Source organism: Podarcis liolepis (assembly GCF_965112155.1).
Source record: "Podarcis liolepis genome assembly, chromosome: 1".
In the NCBI taxonomy this organism is placed as follows: domain Eukaryota; kingdom Metazoa; phylum Chordata; class Lepidosauria; order Squamata; family Lacertidae; genus Podarcis; species Podarcis liolepis.
The window spans coordinates 92976389-92989653 of NC_139554.1; the positions used below are offsets into that span (position 1 = coordinate 92976389).

Sequence of the window (13265 nt, forward strand, 5' to 3'; positions counted from 1 at the left end):
CTTAATTCGTTCCGGAGGTCCGTTCTTAACCTGAAACTGTTCTTAACCTGAAGCACCACTTTAGCTAATGGGGCCTCCTGCTGCTGCCGCACCGCCGGAGCACTATTTCTGTTCTCATCCTGAAGCAAAGTTCTTAACCTGAGGTACTATTTCTGGGTTAGCAGAGTCTGTAACCTGAAGCGTATGTAACCTGAAGCGTATGTAACCCGAGGTATCACTGTACTGCTGAATGAAGCTGACATCACTGTCTGCTCCTCATACCGATCCTGGGCAATATATCGATATATTGCCCAGGCCTAGAGGAGGCTTTCGCCTCTTTGATTATGATTCCCATCATCATCCCCTTCATGGTATATAGGCACACTTAACTTTTCCTTTTCAGGGGGAAGAGGGGAAAAAAAGAGAAAATGTCCATGAGATCACCTCAGTAACAGAGAATATATAGAGAGAAAGAGAGAATGAATACATTAGATATCCAAAAAACTAGATGAACTCAGTCTAAATCAGCTGGGAGTGATTTTGAATTTGTTTTTTAATGGCTAAGGGCAAAGGGTTTAAGTATCATCACTATTCCTTTGCTCAGTGTCTCAGGGTCGTATCCAACACTGAGTGGGGAGTTCCACTTTTGCAGTGGGACGTCCCCTTCTCCTTTCCCTATGTACCCTCAAAATCTGATCTGGAGGGTTATCCAAGCCTCTGGAGCAGATTTTGAGGGTGCTCAGGAGACTGCAGGGCAAAAGGACGAAGAGGAGTTCTGTTGTGCAAAGTGAAGTCTGCTGCTCTAGTGGGATAGATAGCAGCCCTGGATACAAACTAGAGTTTCCAGAGGCTGCTTTTGGTTTACAGATTTACATGTTGTTTCCGCCTAATGGCACATATTTAGCATTCACAAGGTCCCAGAAGGCAGAATGCATGCTTTGCATTCAGAAACTCCCAGGCTGAATCCTTTGCATCTCTGGATAAAATGATCAGTTAGCAGGTAACGTGAAAAACCAGTCCCTAGGACCCCAGAGACCCACTGCTATTCAGGATAGACAATGCCCGGATAAATGGAGAAATAGCCTGATGGTATAAAGCAGCTTTCTATGTTGTTTCTAATACTTTAATCTGTGGCATTCCTGTGGATTAATAGTGACCTCTGCTAGTCAACTGGTTTAAATCAATGCTGAACCAAAGACCCATCCCTGTACATTTCACGGGGTTTAAGGGAATGGGGCCAAACCCATGCCGAAGACTGGGGGAGGGTGAACATTTGCAATGGGAACAGCAAAAGTTCAGGAAACTTTTAACAAGTAGTGAGGATTTCCTCCTCTCCCCTTCCGCTGAACAAACCTGAAGCACTGCTGCAAGTTCAGCAACAGTGTGGAGTGAGCAGTGGAGCCTGCACTGTCGTTCCTATGCAAATACAGGGCTTTCAATGCTATTTGTTTAAATGCTGCATTTCATCTTTATGTTATAAATTAATGGATTCTGTTATTTATTTAGTGGGGCCAAAATTCAGATTGTATTTTCTATCTTTAGTTTTCAAGGAGATGGCAATCCTCTTTGATTGTTATTGGTCACATTTATATGTGGTCTACAGAGCTTAATAAAGATAAGGAAGGTAGGAAAAGTGAAATATGAAACTCGGTTGCAGCTTTCCAGCTAAGTTTTGCTGGAGCCCACAAGGCTAAACAATTTGCACACAGTGATTTTAAGTTAGGCCCTACATGTTCCTTATTGGCAAACAATTATGTGGTGTTCCAGCTCTGCCCTTTATGTATCATCCATAAAAGGGACCCCTCTACTATTCAAGTGAGCAGCTTAGAACAGTGGAATGAGCAAGTTAAATAAATTGCTGCTATGCTTGATGGAAGGCGGGGGAGGTCTGGCACCTTGCCTCCACCCCTCTGAGAATGTATAAAGCGTTAACTCCAAAACATGCTATTATCTGAAAGCCAGAAACCACTTTTTTCCCAACACTGAAACACATCTGGATATTTTTTCTGCTGTGCAGTGAACCCAGCCACCCACCGTGTCTAAACACAACCATTTTCAAAATGCAGGACACATCAACAGAACGCTTGAGATCCAGAACTCAAGACAGATAAACAGGCAGGTAAATCTGCATCTATTAGACAAGTACAGCCAAAGGTTAGGTTGATTTTCATGCAGAAAATCTCTGGAACCAAATGGCACTATAAACTTGGCAGGGAAGCTCCTTATTAAGAGTTGGCAGTGTGTTGTTCTTCACCAGCCAGCCAGCCAGCCAGCCAGCCAGCCAGCCAGCCAAAGCTACTTTCTCTCTCTACTGTTCCCTGACCCTGCATCAGAGTCACATACACTCCTCATTCACTCGCTTGCCCTGGCAGGACTTCAGAAATCTAGCTCTGGCTCCTCCCCAGGTGCCATGAACTCCTGAAAATTGCCAACAAAGAGGGCATCCTGGACCATAATTCAACCATATCTCCCAGTTTTGCTGGGATTACTAATGTAGGTATCCCCAGAGCTGGTCAAGGACACAGCTGTTGCTTAATGGGGCGCTTGTGTAGGAGTTCCCAACCAATCTAGAGTTCTGCAGAATTTAAATTAAACCAAACTTGGTGTTGCTGCACTTAACTCTGGCCTGCTCTGGTCAAGAGAGGTTCAGAGGCTGTAGTCTGGAGCAAGTGGAACTGCATGTTGTCCAGTTTGTGGCTGCTGCCAGCAAATGACTGAGTGAATTGGTTGATTCACTCCTGTGTCCATAGAAAGGTGAGGGAGGATTCCTCTCAGAGGATGGGTGGAGGAAGAAGCCTTGATGATCTTGGGAATGGAGGGGGGGGTGGAACACAGATAGAAGCTGGATGATTGTGGAGCAAAGAGAGAAAGGCGTTGGATGGGGATGGGGGTAGAAGGATGCTGGATGGCCATGCAGAGAAGAAAAAGGAGCTGGGGGTTATGGGGGGAATAAAGAGAATAAAGATATAAGTGAAAGGAGCTGGTTAGGGAATAGAAAAAGAAGCACCACACCCCAAGTGCCAGGGACCATACTCCCCAGAAATTGTGGGGCATCTGTATCTTTTAAAGTAAAATTTATTTTGGGATTGAGGGGCCTTGGAGCATAGGAAGAGGAATAATAAGGTGCTGTCTTGGTTTTGGCCTCCACTGATTTGATAAATCACAAGTGAATGTGAGATTCTACAAGAGGTTTTTAATTTTTGTCTTTATGATGATTTGTTTTATAATTTTACTTAATATATAGATGAAAGCAGACTGACGAAGTTTCCTATTCCAATGTTGGAAATGGTCCATGTGAACAAAGCAACACTTTCAGGCTAATGCTGAAGGTGTATTGGTCAGGGGCGCCCCCAGAGTGTGCAGGGAACCAAGGGGACGGAAATCAGGATACGTGTTCATGTTTGAGCCTCTGCAAATTCAAACTGAATGCCTGCAGAGAACTACAGAAATAAAATGAGGGTTATCTCAGAGTGAGCACAGATGTCAGATTTCCGAAGTTCTTCTGTCTCTCCATGTTTAATTAATGTCTGAGGTGTAGACTAATGGAAGGTCACCATTAACTTCCATTAACAGAAAAAGTGAGGTCATATTTCTGAAATCTAGACAGGATCTAGGCTACATCCACATGGCTTAGTTAGCATGGAGTTCCTAAACAAGCAGTGGGGATAGTATTTTATTTTGGACTGAACTGGATTCAATCTAAAAGCTATCCAATAGGGTAATTAAATGCGACTGGATCATGTTTCTAAATGTGTTATCTGCTTTTCAGGATGAAAAAGCAATTCACACTTTGGATCAGCTCAATTGGAACACTGTGAAGGATCCACCAAAACGGCCTGTGAATAAAAAGCAATTATCTTTTTTTTACTTCCCTTGGAGATCAGACAAAACAGAGACAGAAATAACCGCACTACGTCATCTCTAAAAACTGAACTTTCGCCACAGGCATATCAGACCCCTCCCTGGCCTGCCCCCTTTTTATTCTTTTCACTGGATCTTTCTGGCTTACACAGCATGCTGTGTAAAAGGATAATATTATTGCTGCACTGAGAGCAAGCAAGAGACCGTATCCCCAATTTCTACTGTAGAAAAACGAGCACTGGGAGAAGGAAACCTAAGCTTTTAATACTTATTCATAGGGCTTAGCACGCATAGAAATACAAGAAATCACACTGATCTGCGGAATATCCTTTGAACTGGAACCAAAAGATTAAAGATGAACCCCAGCGATCCAGCTGTACAATGCATAATACCTCTGCAGGAATGATCCAGTTTGTTGTATTTGAAGTATCCAGCCTGGCACTTGCAAACTGCAATGCCATCCAAGTCCACACACACAGAAGTTTCTTTGTCGCATTCCGGATCTTTGTGTTTACACAGACCGCCAACTATTGCAAAAAAAGAACATTGGGAAGGTCATTAACTAGGCGGAGGGAAAGTGCACCTTCACTGGATTCTTTCTCTACAGATATCAGAATTAGATATTTTGTGAGCGAGGGATGGGGAAAACATGTGGCCCTCCAAATGTTGCCAGACAACAGTTTACACCATCCACAGGTTTCCTACCACTTGCTGGACCCTTGGTCCCTTTTGAAATGCCACCATTGCTAAGGTACCAGGCTGTACAGCTGTTGCTCATCTCTTAATGACAAAAAACCTAACCAGCTGATCTTGCTAATCCAAGCATTTCCAGTGTGTTGGTTATAGCTGTGTACAGTGGTACTTCAGGTTAAGTACTTAATTCGTTCCAGAGGTCCGTACTTAACCGGAAACTGTTCTTAACCTGAAGCACCACTTTAGCTAATGGGGCCTCCTGCTGCCACTGCGCCGCCGGAGCACAATTTCTGTTCTCATCCTGAAGCAAAGTTCTTAACCCGAGGTAATATTTCTGGGTTAGTGGAGTCTGTAACCTGAAGAGTATGTAACTGAAGCTTATGTAACCCGAGGTACCGCTGTATACTACTAACTACTGTTGTAATTTTTAGATCTGTGTTTTGTGTTATTTGTGCATGATTTTATGCCAGCGTAGACATCACTCATGCCCATGCCAGCGTAGATGTCACTGAGACAAAAGTGCAAAGGTGCTGGGAATGTAGGCTTGGGAGAGCACAACTTTGACTGAGACTCTGCCCTGCCCTGTGATGCCTAAAATCTTCCTAATAAAGGCATATGGAAGGCATTGAAGCGTCACTCTTGGCAGGTGTAAAATGGCCATGATTCACATCCATAAGGCAGCGTATTCAGCATGGAAGCCTGGTAGACCTTTATCTTGGTATTGGTCATTAGCATCACACTCTCCCATACCCTTTTGAAGAGGCAAGCCATTGCCACAGATGTCTTCTCAATACAGTGGTACCTTGGTTTACGAACTTAATCCGTTCCAGAAGTCCGTTCTTAAACCGAATCCGTTCTTAAACCGAGGCACGCTTTCCCTAATGAGGCCTCCTGCCACTGGTGCCCTTCCACCATTCAGATTCCGTTCTTAGACCAAGGTAAAGTTCTCAAATGAAGACACTATTTCCGGTTTTGTAGAGTTTGTAAACCAAATTGTTCTTAAACCGAGGTACTACTGTATGCTTGTCCAGCTCTCATTGATGAAAAGGTTGCTGGTTATGGTAGAGCCCATTTTCTTGTATTGGTAATTTAACTTTGTGGTTTTGTGTTATTTTGTGTTTCCTCTGTGCATCCTTAGTGGGTTGGACACTGAAATACCATTTCCCTTGCCAGTTCTGTCTATGATCAGGTTTTTTTAAAAAAAATTCATTTCCCTTCTTTTCCACTAAGGATTAGCATCCTTGAAAAATCTAACTGTTGGTAAGCTAATCAATTTAAAGATCTATATTATTAGTAGTAGTAGTACTGTTTTATTTTAAAAACCTGTACTGTCATCTCTCATCCTGTGGCTCTGAGAAGTGTTGCCCCATAATTTTGACAGGTTCGCACCACGTGGTCAGGATTCAATGCCGCACCTCTGACATGAAAAGCCTGTACACAAAGACCATAATCCCACGGTGTGTCCCATATTTTACTTACAAGAATGTTTTTGTAGAGAGGCAAGCTTCTCACACATGTGAGAATGAAATCTTTATTTTATCCTATAGAGGCTTTCAAGAGGCTTTCTGTTTCAGTGAAACAAAGCTTTTCAAAGAGAGCTTTGAAGAAAGCAAGTTTTTTTAAAAAAAGAAAGAAAGAAAAGACAGAATGTTCTTTTGAAAAATTTTCTTTAAAAAGAAAAAGAAAAAGAAAAAACCAACCCCAAAGAACAGTGTTTAATCATGTCTTTTTACCTCTGTGGAGCAGTGTAAGTTTAGAGATGAACTGGCAAGTCTGTGTGGGAGCCTTGCAGGCTCGAATGTGGCTTCGCACGGTGCTAGCAACCTCAAAAAGGGTGACGTTGGAGACCAAAGAAAAGGTGCTCAGGACAGACACTTGCATGATACCCAACTGCCTGTGGGAAGAGTGAAAAAATGCAAAGTCTGCATCATCATCCTGCAGTTGTAGAACCACAACACTTATTTGAGAATGGTACAAATATCATACACACAGCATGAACACATTTTCCTAGTCTTGGCTTGGCAGTATGTGTTTGCCTGTGGTGCTTTATATCAAAAAGACAGGGAGACAGTGCACTTCAGAGGCTGCTAGATTCAAAGCGCCTACCTGACCCTTCTCCAGGCAGAGCTCCTACCACTTTTGCAGGTGCCTGGGGGAAGACTAGGACCATGCCAAGGCCCTGGCTATAAAGCCAATACTGGTTGTGCTAGAAAATCTGGCATGCTTGATTCCATTAAGAATCTTCAGAGCAGGTGCATTCCTGTGACTTAGCGTGATGGCTGGAAGCAACATGTATATACTGCAGGGAAGGGTTATGGGTTTGTTTTGCCAAATTGCACCAATTCCATGCAATATAAAGAAGCCACAGGCTGATCAAGGGGAAAGGGGAAAAGAGCTTCTGCTCCTTTACAGTTGTGTACACGAGAAAATTTCAGGAGCGGCATCTTTTATTACTCAACATGATAAACTGCTCCTGCCCAAATTCCCTCTTGTAGTTATCATTTATTATTTCTATAGCAGCATCAATGCTTGTGGCATTTTACAGGGTAGATGAAGACCGCAGCCTGTACCAGAAGGCTTCAATCTTCAATTGAGGTAAAGAGTTAACCGACTGAAGGAGGTGGGGAGAACCAGGGAAAGAATATGTGTTATTGCAGTCTCTCTTCTTCCCAATTATTAATGGCACAGTACCATGGGTGGGGGGTGGGAGGGACTGTGGACTACATATCACAGTATAAAATGGTTTTTATATGTGCTGGAAGCTTCTTGGAGTGGCTGGAGAAATCCAGCTGGATGGGTGGGGTATAATTATTATTATTATTATTATTATTATTATTATTATTATTATTAAGCTCTGGGGCAAGAGTTCAAATCAAAGCCCAGCCACCAAAAGTGATGGTTTTACTGTTTCATGATCCTTACCTGGATGCTTTAACAGTGGATGTGTAATAGCCTGGCAATGTTGAAAGAGAATTGTTCAGCTGGAAAAAAAAATATTGAACATTGTATTGGTTGGTTTGTTTGTTTTGCAAATTGAGCCAGGAGCAATGAGCTTCACCATCATGCCATGCATCCTAACCCAGCTGCACCAGGTAGCTGGGCTGCTGCTGCTCGCTTGGTGTGGCCCCTCACCACCATTCCGCCCCCCCCCCCCCAGTGTGCAAGGAGATCCTGGTCACCCACAAATAGCAGCACATGGGGACATGAGAGAGGAACTTGGGCCACCTATTGCAACGGAGAGGCATAGGCATGGGGTGTGTGTTTGTGTGTTGGGTGCATGTGTGCTGTTGCAAGGGCCCCACATAAATCTGGAGCTGGCTCTGCTTACACCTTTGAGGAGCAGAGAAGCTTCTAACTGTGAAGTTTCCGAATGCAAGCTCATGGGTCACAAGAGGAAAAAGGCAAGAAGCAGCATGATGGGCAATGTTGTCCACCGTGGACAACTTTAGGATGTGCTGGAGAACTTTCTAAGATCATTCACAAGTTTAAAAGACAAACTCTACTGCGCTGTAGGGCAGGCAAAGGTTCCAGCCATGCCCCTGATAAGAGAGCCTTCTGTAAAAGAGCTGGGCAAGGAGAAGAAGCCCCCTTATTTCTCCCAGCAAACTGCCTCCTCACAAGCTGCCACTGTCAGTTAAATACTATGCTTAAAAAACAACTTTTGACACTTACCATGTTCATAATAGCTTCTTCAACTTGAAACTCTGAGTACTGCCCTCCAGTTGTGTTAAACTGGCCAACAAAGGTTCGAACTGAAGGCAAAAGGATAGCTTGTTAGCTACTTTAAGGGTTAGATCTCTCTCTCTCTCTCTCTTTCACGCACACACGCACACACACATTGAATGCCAAGGAAACCTAACTTTTCTCCACAACAGTGAAATAGAAACATGTCTTTTTATTTAAATGGAAGCTTTGTTTCTAAGGGCCAAACTAGACATTACACAGCAGAACATTGTTAACTGCCAATCATACATTAATGTTAGAACACAGGAAGCTGCCTTATAACAAGTCAGGCGATTGGCCCATCTAGCTCAGTATTGTCTACAATGACTGGCAGTGGCTACTCATTGTTGGACTGCAACTCTCATATTCCCTGACTATTGGCCATGCTAGCTGTGGCTGATGCATGGTTGAATCCAATAACGTAAGACACATCTTCTCTACTCCTTTAAAGTCTTGAAGTATAAAATCATGGATTGGATAAGTTAGTTGAACTTAGGTTTAATTGAAATTGATAACACAAGTTAAACATGACTGGCTTCAGTTTCATTGATCTCAATGAGAACCAGTTCCTGCAAACCAGTAAAGTGAGGTTAAATGTTTTTCTGGTAATAAGAAGCAGCCGGTGCTAGTAAAACCTTTTAAAATAATAATAACAAATTAAGCTAAATGTGGCTTTATGTTTTATTAAGAAGTTTGCCCCCACCCCCGGTCCCTTCAGTTCTCTTACCTAAATTGCACTTTCCTTTCTCCATCTGGTAGCCCAGGGAACACGTGCAATGGAACGAACCTTGTGTGTTAGTACATGTGGCCAAGGCCGGGCATGGATTAGACAGACACTCATCTACATCTGAAACAAAAGGAAAAAGCCACAGCCTTTAGAATGGAAGTCCACCAATCCACTTTTCATTGCTGTAAAGCACTGATGTAAAGGGCTGCCATTATTCCTCCATTACCTGTACTGCAGTCCTCTCCCTGCCAACCAGGTGAACACTGGCACTGGAATTTGTCCATCAAGTTATCCACAATGCATTTCCCATTATTAAGGCAAGTCTCTGCAGTGCACACATTAGCTGTGAAATAAAGCATTTGAAGAATTAAGTCAGGATCAACAGATGTGACCAAATTCACCTCCGAACCCCCACATTCAACAAGCAAGGTAGTGCACTGCACCTTTCACCCGCATGCACACAAAAGCTTCCTCTTCTGGTACCCAGAACCAACAAGTCAAGCTGAATAGACTATATGCTGCTGGGGTGATCACTCTCCAAAACCATGCAATAAATGGCTACTGCTGGTTTCCCAAAACACATGGAGAACTAGCTTCCACTCATCCTACTGATCTGAGTCTCACTTCTGGCATTCTGAAGGTGGGGTACCTCTGGAGCATTACCAGCAATGGGCACCTTCAAGCCAAAAAGAAATGATGCGCTTCACAATGTAGCCTTACACCTTGGAGACAAAGCGCTATTCAGCCTACATCGCAAACATAATTTTGTGCAACAGGCAGGCACAGCAGAAAGGACTTCAACCATAGGTCCTTGCCTTGCTTAAAAGCTGGAGAATATGGCCAGCAAACACTGGCACACTCTATTAACTAAAGGAGTAAATGCATTATAAAATAACTATAGTACATAAATTATGCCACAGACACAAAGTTACACTATTGTACAACTGGGACATGCAACAAGAGGTTGCATTGTAGAGAGCTCCAGGGTTCTAGAGAGATGGGATAGCCATGCCCTTTTTTCCTGCAGATTCCATTTTATTATTCTAGATGATCCTTCCCCCACCTCAACAAACATTCAACATTGTGTGGACATTGCTGGGTTGTTTTGAGACAGGTGTTACTGTGTCCCCTTTCAGTTTCATCCCCTATAGATGCTTTATGTGTGTGTGTGTGTGTGTGTGTGTGTGTGTGTTTTTAAAAAACTTACACCCCCCCCATCTCCAAATAATTTTTGATTCTGAGCTCTGGAGTAGATGGTTTCTGTTTTTTGTAGAAATGCATAACCACTTTTTTTTTAAAAAAAGACAAATCTACCAAATGAATTCCCATCCAAAGGTGCAATGATACAGCACCATTAAATCCATTTTTCGTGTTATACCCATTTCCATCATTTCTCAGAGAAGGCTTACCTTTTCCACGGGAAGCTGGAAATGTCCTTGGACTTCCTACCCGTGCAAATGTAGTGGCTTTGGTGGGAACCGGTGAAGCAGAAACGGTCCCTGCAGTGGTTTTGCTGGAAGGAAACATTTTGGGAGGGTGGGCAGTAGTGGCTTTGGAATCAGTGGTTTTAGAAGCAGTGGTAGTGCTCGTTTCCATCCCTTTTGTGGGAGTTCCAGTGGCATAAAATGGCGTCTTGGTGGGAAGGGGAGGACGTACTTTCTGAGGCTTTGTAGTGACCACATAATCCACGCTTGATGCCAACGTAGGTAATCCTAACGTTGTGTGTGCTATATTTACAAGGTTCTTTCCTGTGGTTACCCCCACCAAACTGAAGACATCCTCCAGAGTGGTTGTATATGGTAACGAAGCAGTTGTTGCTTTGGCTGTCTCTGAAACTGTGGTACTCTGGGCCCTGTATGTGGGAGACGTAGTCGGAACAGGAGGCATTTTTCCAACCCTGGTCCCTGGGAGGGAAACATTTTGCCCCTCCGAGCCCTTGGTTTCATCTAGGGATACTGTCATAGGTGACAAGTGGTCTGTGAGCTGTTCAGTAGTTTGGGTCAGAATAAGAGAAGATCCTGTTGTCCCCAGATCAGTGCTGTCCTTCAGTGGGTATGTCCCAGTCTGGTTGCTGAATGGCCTGTTGGAGCTTCCAGCTGTGGGTGGGTCTGTTCCAGTTGTCCCTTCAGATGCAGTCATAGAAACACTGCCTTCCAAAGGCTCACTAGGCTGCAGCAACGACGGTGTTGAGGAAAGAGGAGGCAATAAAGATGAGGATGGGGGCAGCGTGGGCAGTGCTGTTGGCGACTGCCTGCGTGAAAAAGTTGGCAAAAGTGTTTGAGGGGAAGGTGAAAGCAGGGTTGGGAAAGCAGAGGAAGACAATGGAAGAGGGGATTCTGAGGTCGAAAACAGAGTTGGCAGCTGAGTGGGTGGAAGTGAATCCTGTTTCAGTGACACTGAAGAGGAAGGTGTGAATGATAAGCCGCCAGCAGGTGTCAGTTCGGATTTCGAATATAACTGAGTTGCATGCAGCTCACTGACTGTGGAAGAGTAGGCTGGTGTTTTCAGGGCGTGTACAGACAACGGTTCTGTTGACGGTGTGGAGAAACCCATGTTGCCGGAGGACATGTTGCTTCCTCTGATCTGGGTCACAGAAAATGAAGACCGTGCTGACTCTGAAGGGCTGGAAATTTCTGCATAAAAAGTGGAACTTTCTGATGAGTCAGCTGATGTGCTGCTTTTTGGAATAGACAGTAACGTCCTTTCTCCGCCCCTTGTGAAAGTGGTTGAAATGTACGTGCTGTCAGTATGAGAAACAGAGATTATTTTTCCAGTGTCAGTGCTACTCATTGGCTGGTAGTCTGTTCCAGTGTCTAAAATACAAGCAAAAATTATTATTAATTCTTAGCATGAAATTTCTACTGATACAGATTGGGGGCCCCAATAGCAGTAATAGTTTCAGATTCCATATGTAATAAAATTAAAACAAACAAAAAATCCATAAAAGTTTCATTTTTTAAAAAAAAAGCCTCAAGGTGGCAATTATTGGTAACTTCTGTTATCATTTTATATGAATTCATGGGCATGGGAGGTCTGATGGCTTACGTTACAACTGTACACAGAGAGAAAAAATCCTAGACAATAATCATGGTAGGAAGGAATATTAACAACAATTAACTAAGACAGCAATAGGCTATATACTCTTCTTGCCAATATCTTCTTGTTCTTACTGAGAAAAAGTGACTATTGAAGTAACTCACAATATTGGACTGAGCTTCTGCATAAAATGAGTTGTAAATACGTCATTTTATGTTGCCAGCCGATAAGAGATGGTGAGTAATTATCATTAAACCAAATGGGATTTACTTATGACTGGACATGCATAGGATTAGGTGTTAAGACGGCAATGCTATACATGCTTATTCAGAGGTAAACCCCACTAGAGGTTACACTCAAGGAAGTGTCCACAGGATTTCAGTCCAAAACTAACCCTAACCCTTTACATTTATTGCTTCATTTCGCTTTTCTCTTACATACTTTTTAAAAAGTGCCAAGGATAGCTTATGACAATAATCAATAACTCAAAACAAATTCCTTAAGTACAATTCACAGTATTAAATCCAAACTTTTTTTCCTTAAATCTCCTAACTAATATAAACAATTACTTCATCCTAACCTCCTTAAGATTTGGAGAAATGTTTTACAATGCTTGAGCTATGGCTCTAAGATTGGCAAGCTTTTCTGGGAAATAAATTCCAGAGAATTCTTTCAGCTCTTCTAGTCCAGAATGCTCCCAGCTGGGGACCTGATGAACTCACAAATCTGTCTGTTCTCTGAGGTCACCCTGGCAGGCCCACTTTCAGAACAAACCTTGGTTTCAGCTCATGGCTTGAGCAGAGTGAGATACAGTGGTACCTAGGGTTACATACGCTTCAGGTTACAGACTCCGCTAACCCAGAAATAGTGCTTCAGGTTAAGAACTTTGCTTCAGGATGAGAACAGAAATCATGCTCCGGCGGCACGGCAGCAGCAGGAGGCCCCATTAGCTAAAGTGGTGCTTCAGGTTAAGAACAGTTTCAGGTTTAAGAACGGACCTCCGGAACGAATTAAGTACTTAACCCAAGGTACCACTGTATAACCATGTTCCCAGGTTTGGACATATCGAGAAATCAAACCATGGCTTTGTTCGCAGCAGCAGTTGGACTGGGAACCTGCACACTTGTTTGTTTGCACTAAGCTTGGCTTAGTGTTACTTGTGGATCACTGTGGACATCCAGTAATTGTTGGTCCCAAGAATAAAAAGACATACACAAAAGCAATACCTTTTACAGATTCATCTTCA

The 13265-nt window shown here is 43.2% G+C and overlaps 1 protein-coding gene across 1 annotated transcript in view; it reads right to left on the reverse strand.

The window, feature by feature from the left end:
- The window catches only part of HEG1 (heart development protein with EGF like domains 1), a 61607-nt gene that overhangs the window by 11497 nt on the left and 36845 nt on the right, over nt 1-13265 (reverse strand). Inside the window, exons 10-16 of the mRNA XM_083488407.1 lie at nt 10393-11796; nt 9210-9326; nt 8984-9103; nt 8206-8285; nt 7456-7514; nt 6267-6427; nt 4233-4367 (exon numbers count right to left, since the gene is read on the reverse strand). Of these exons, the coding sequence (XP_083344533.1) occupies nt 4233-4367; nt 6267-6427; nt 7456-7514; nt 8206-8285; nt 8984-9103; nt 9210-9326; nt 10393-11796 (2076 nt within the window). The remainder of the gene's footprint in view (nt 1-4232; nt 4368-6266; nt 6428-7455; nt 7515-8205; nt 8286-8983; nt 9104-9209; nt 9327-10392; nt 11797-13265) is intronic.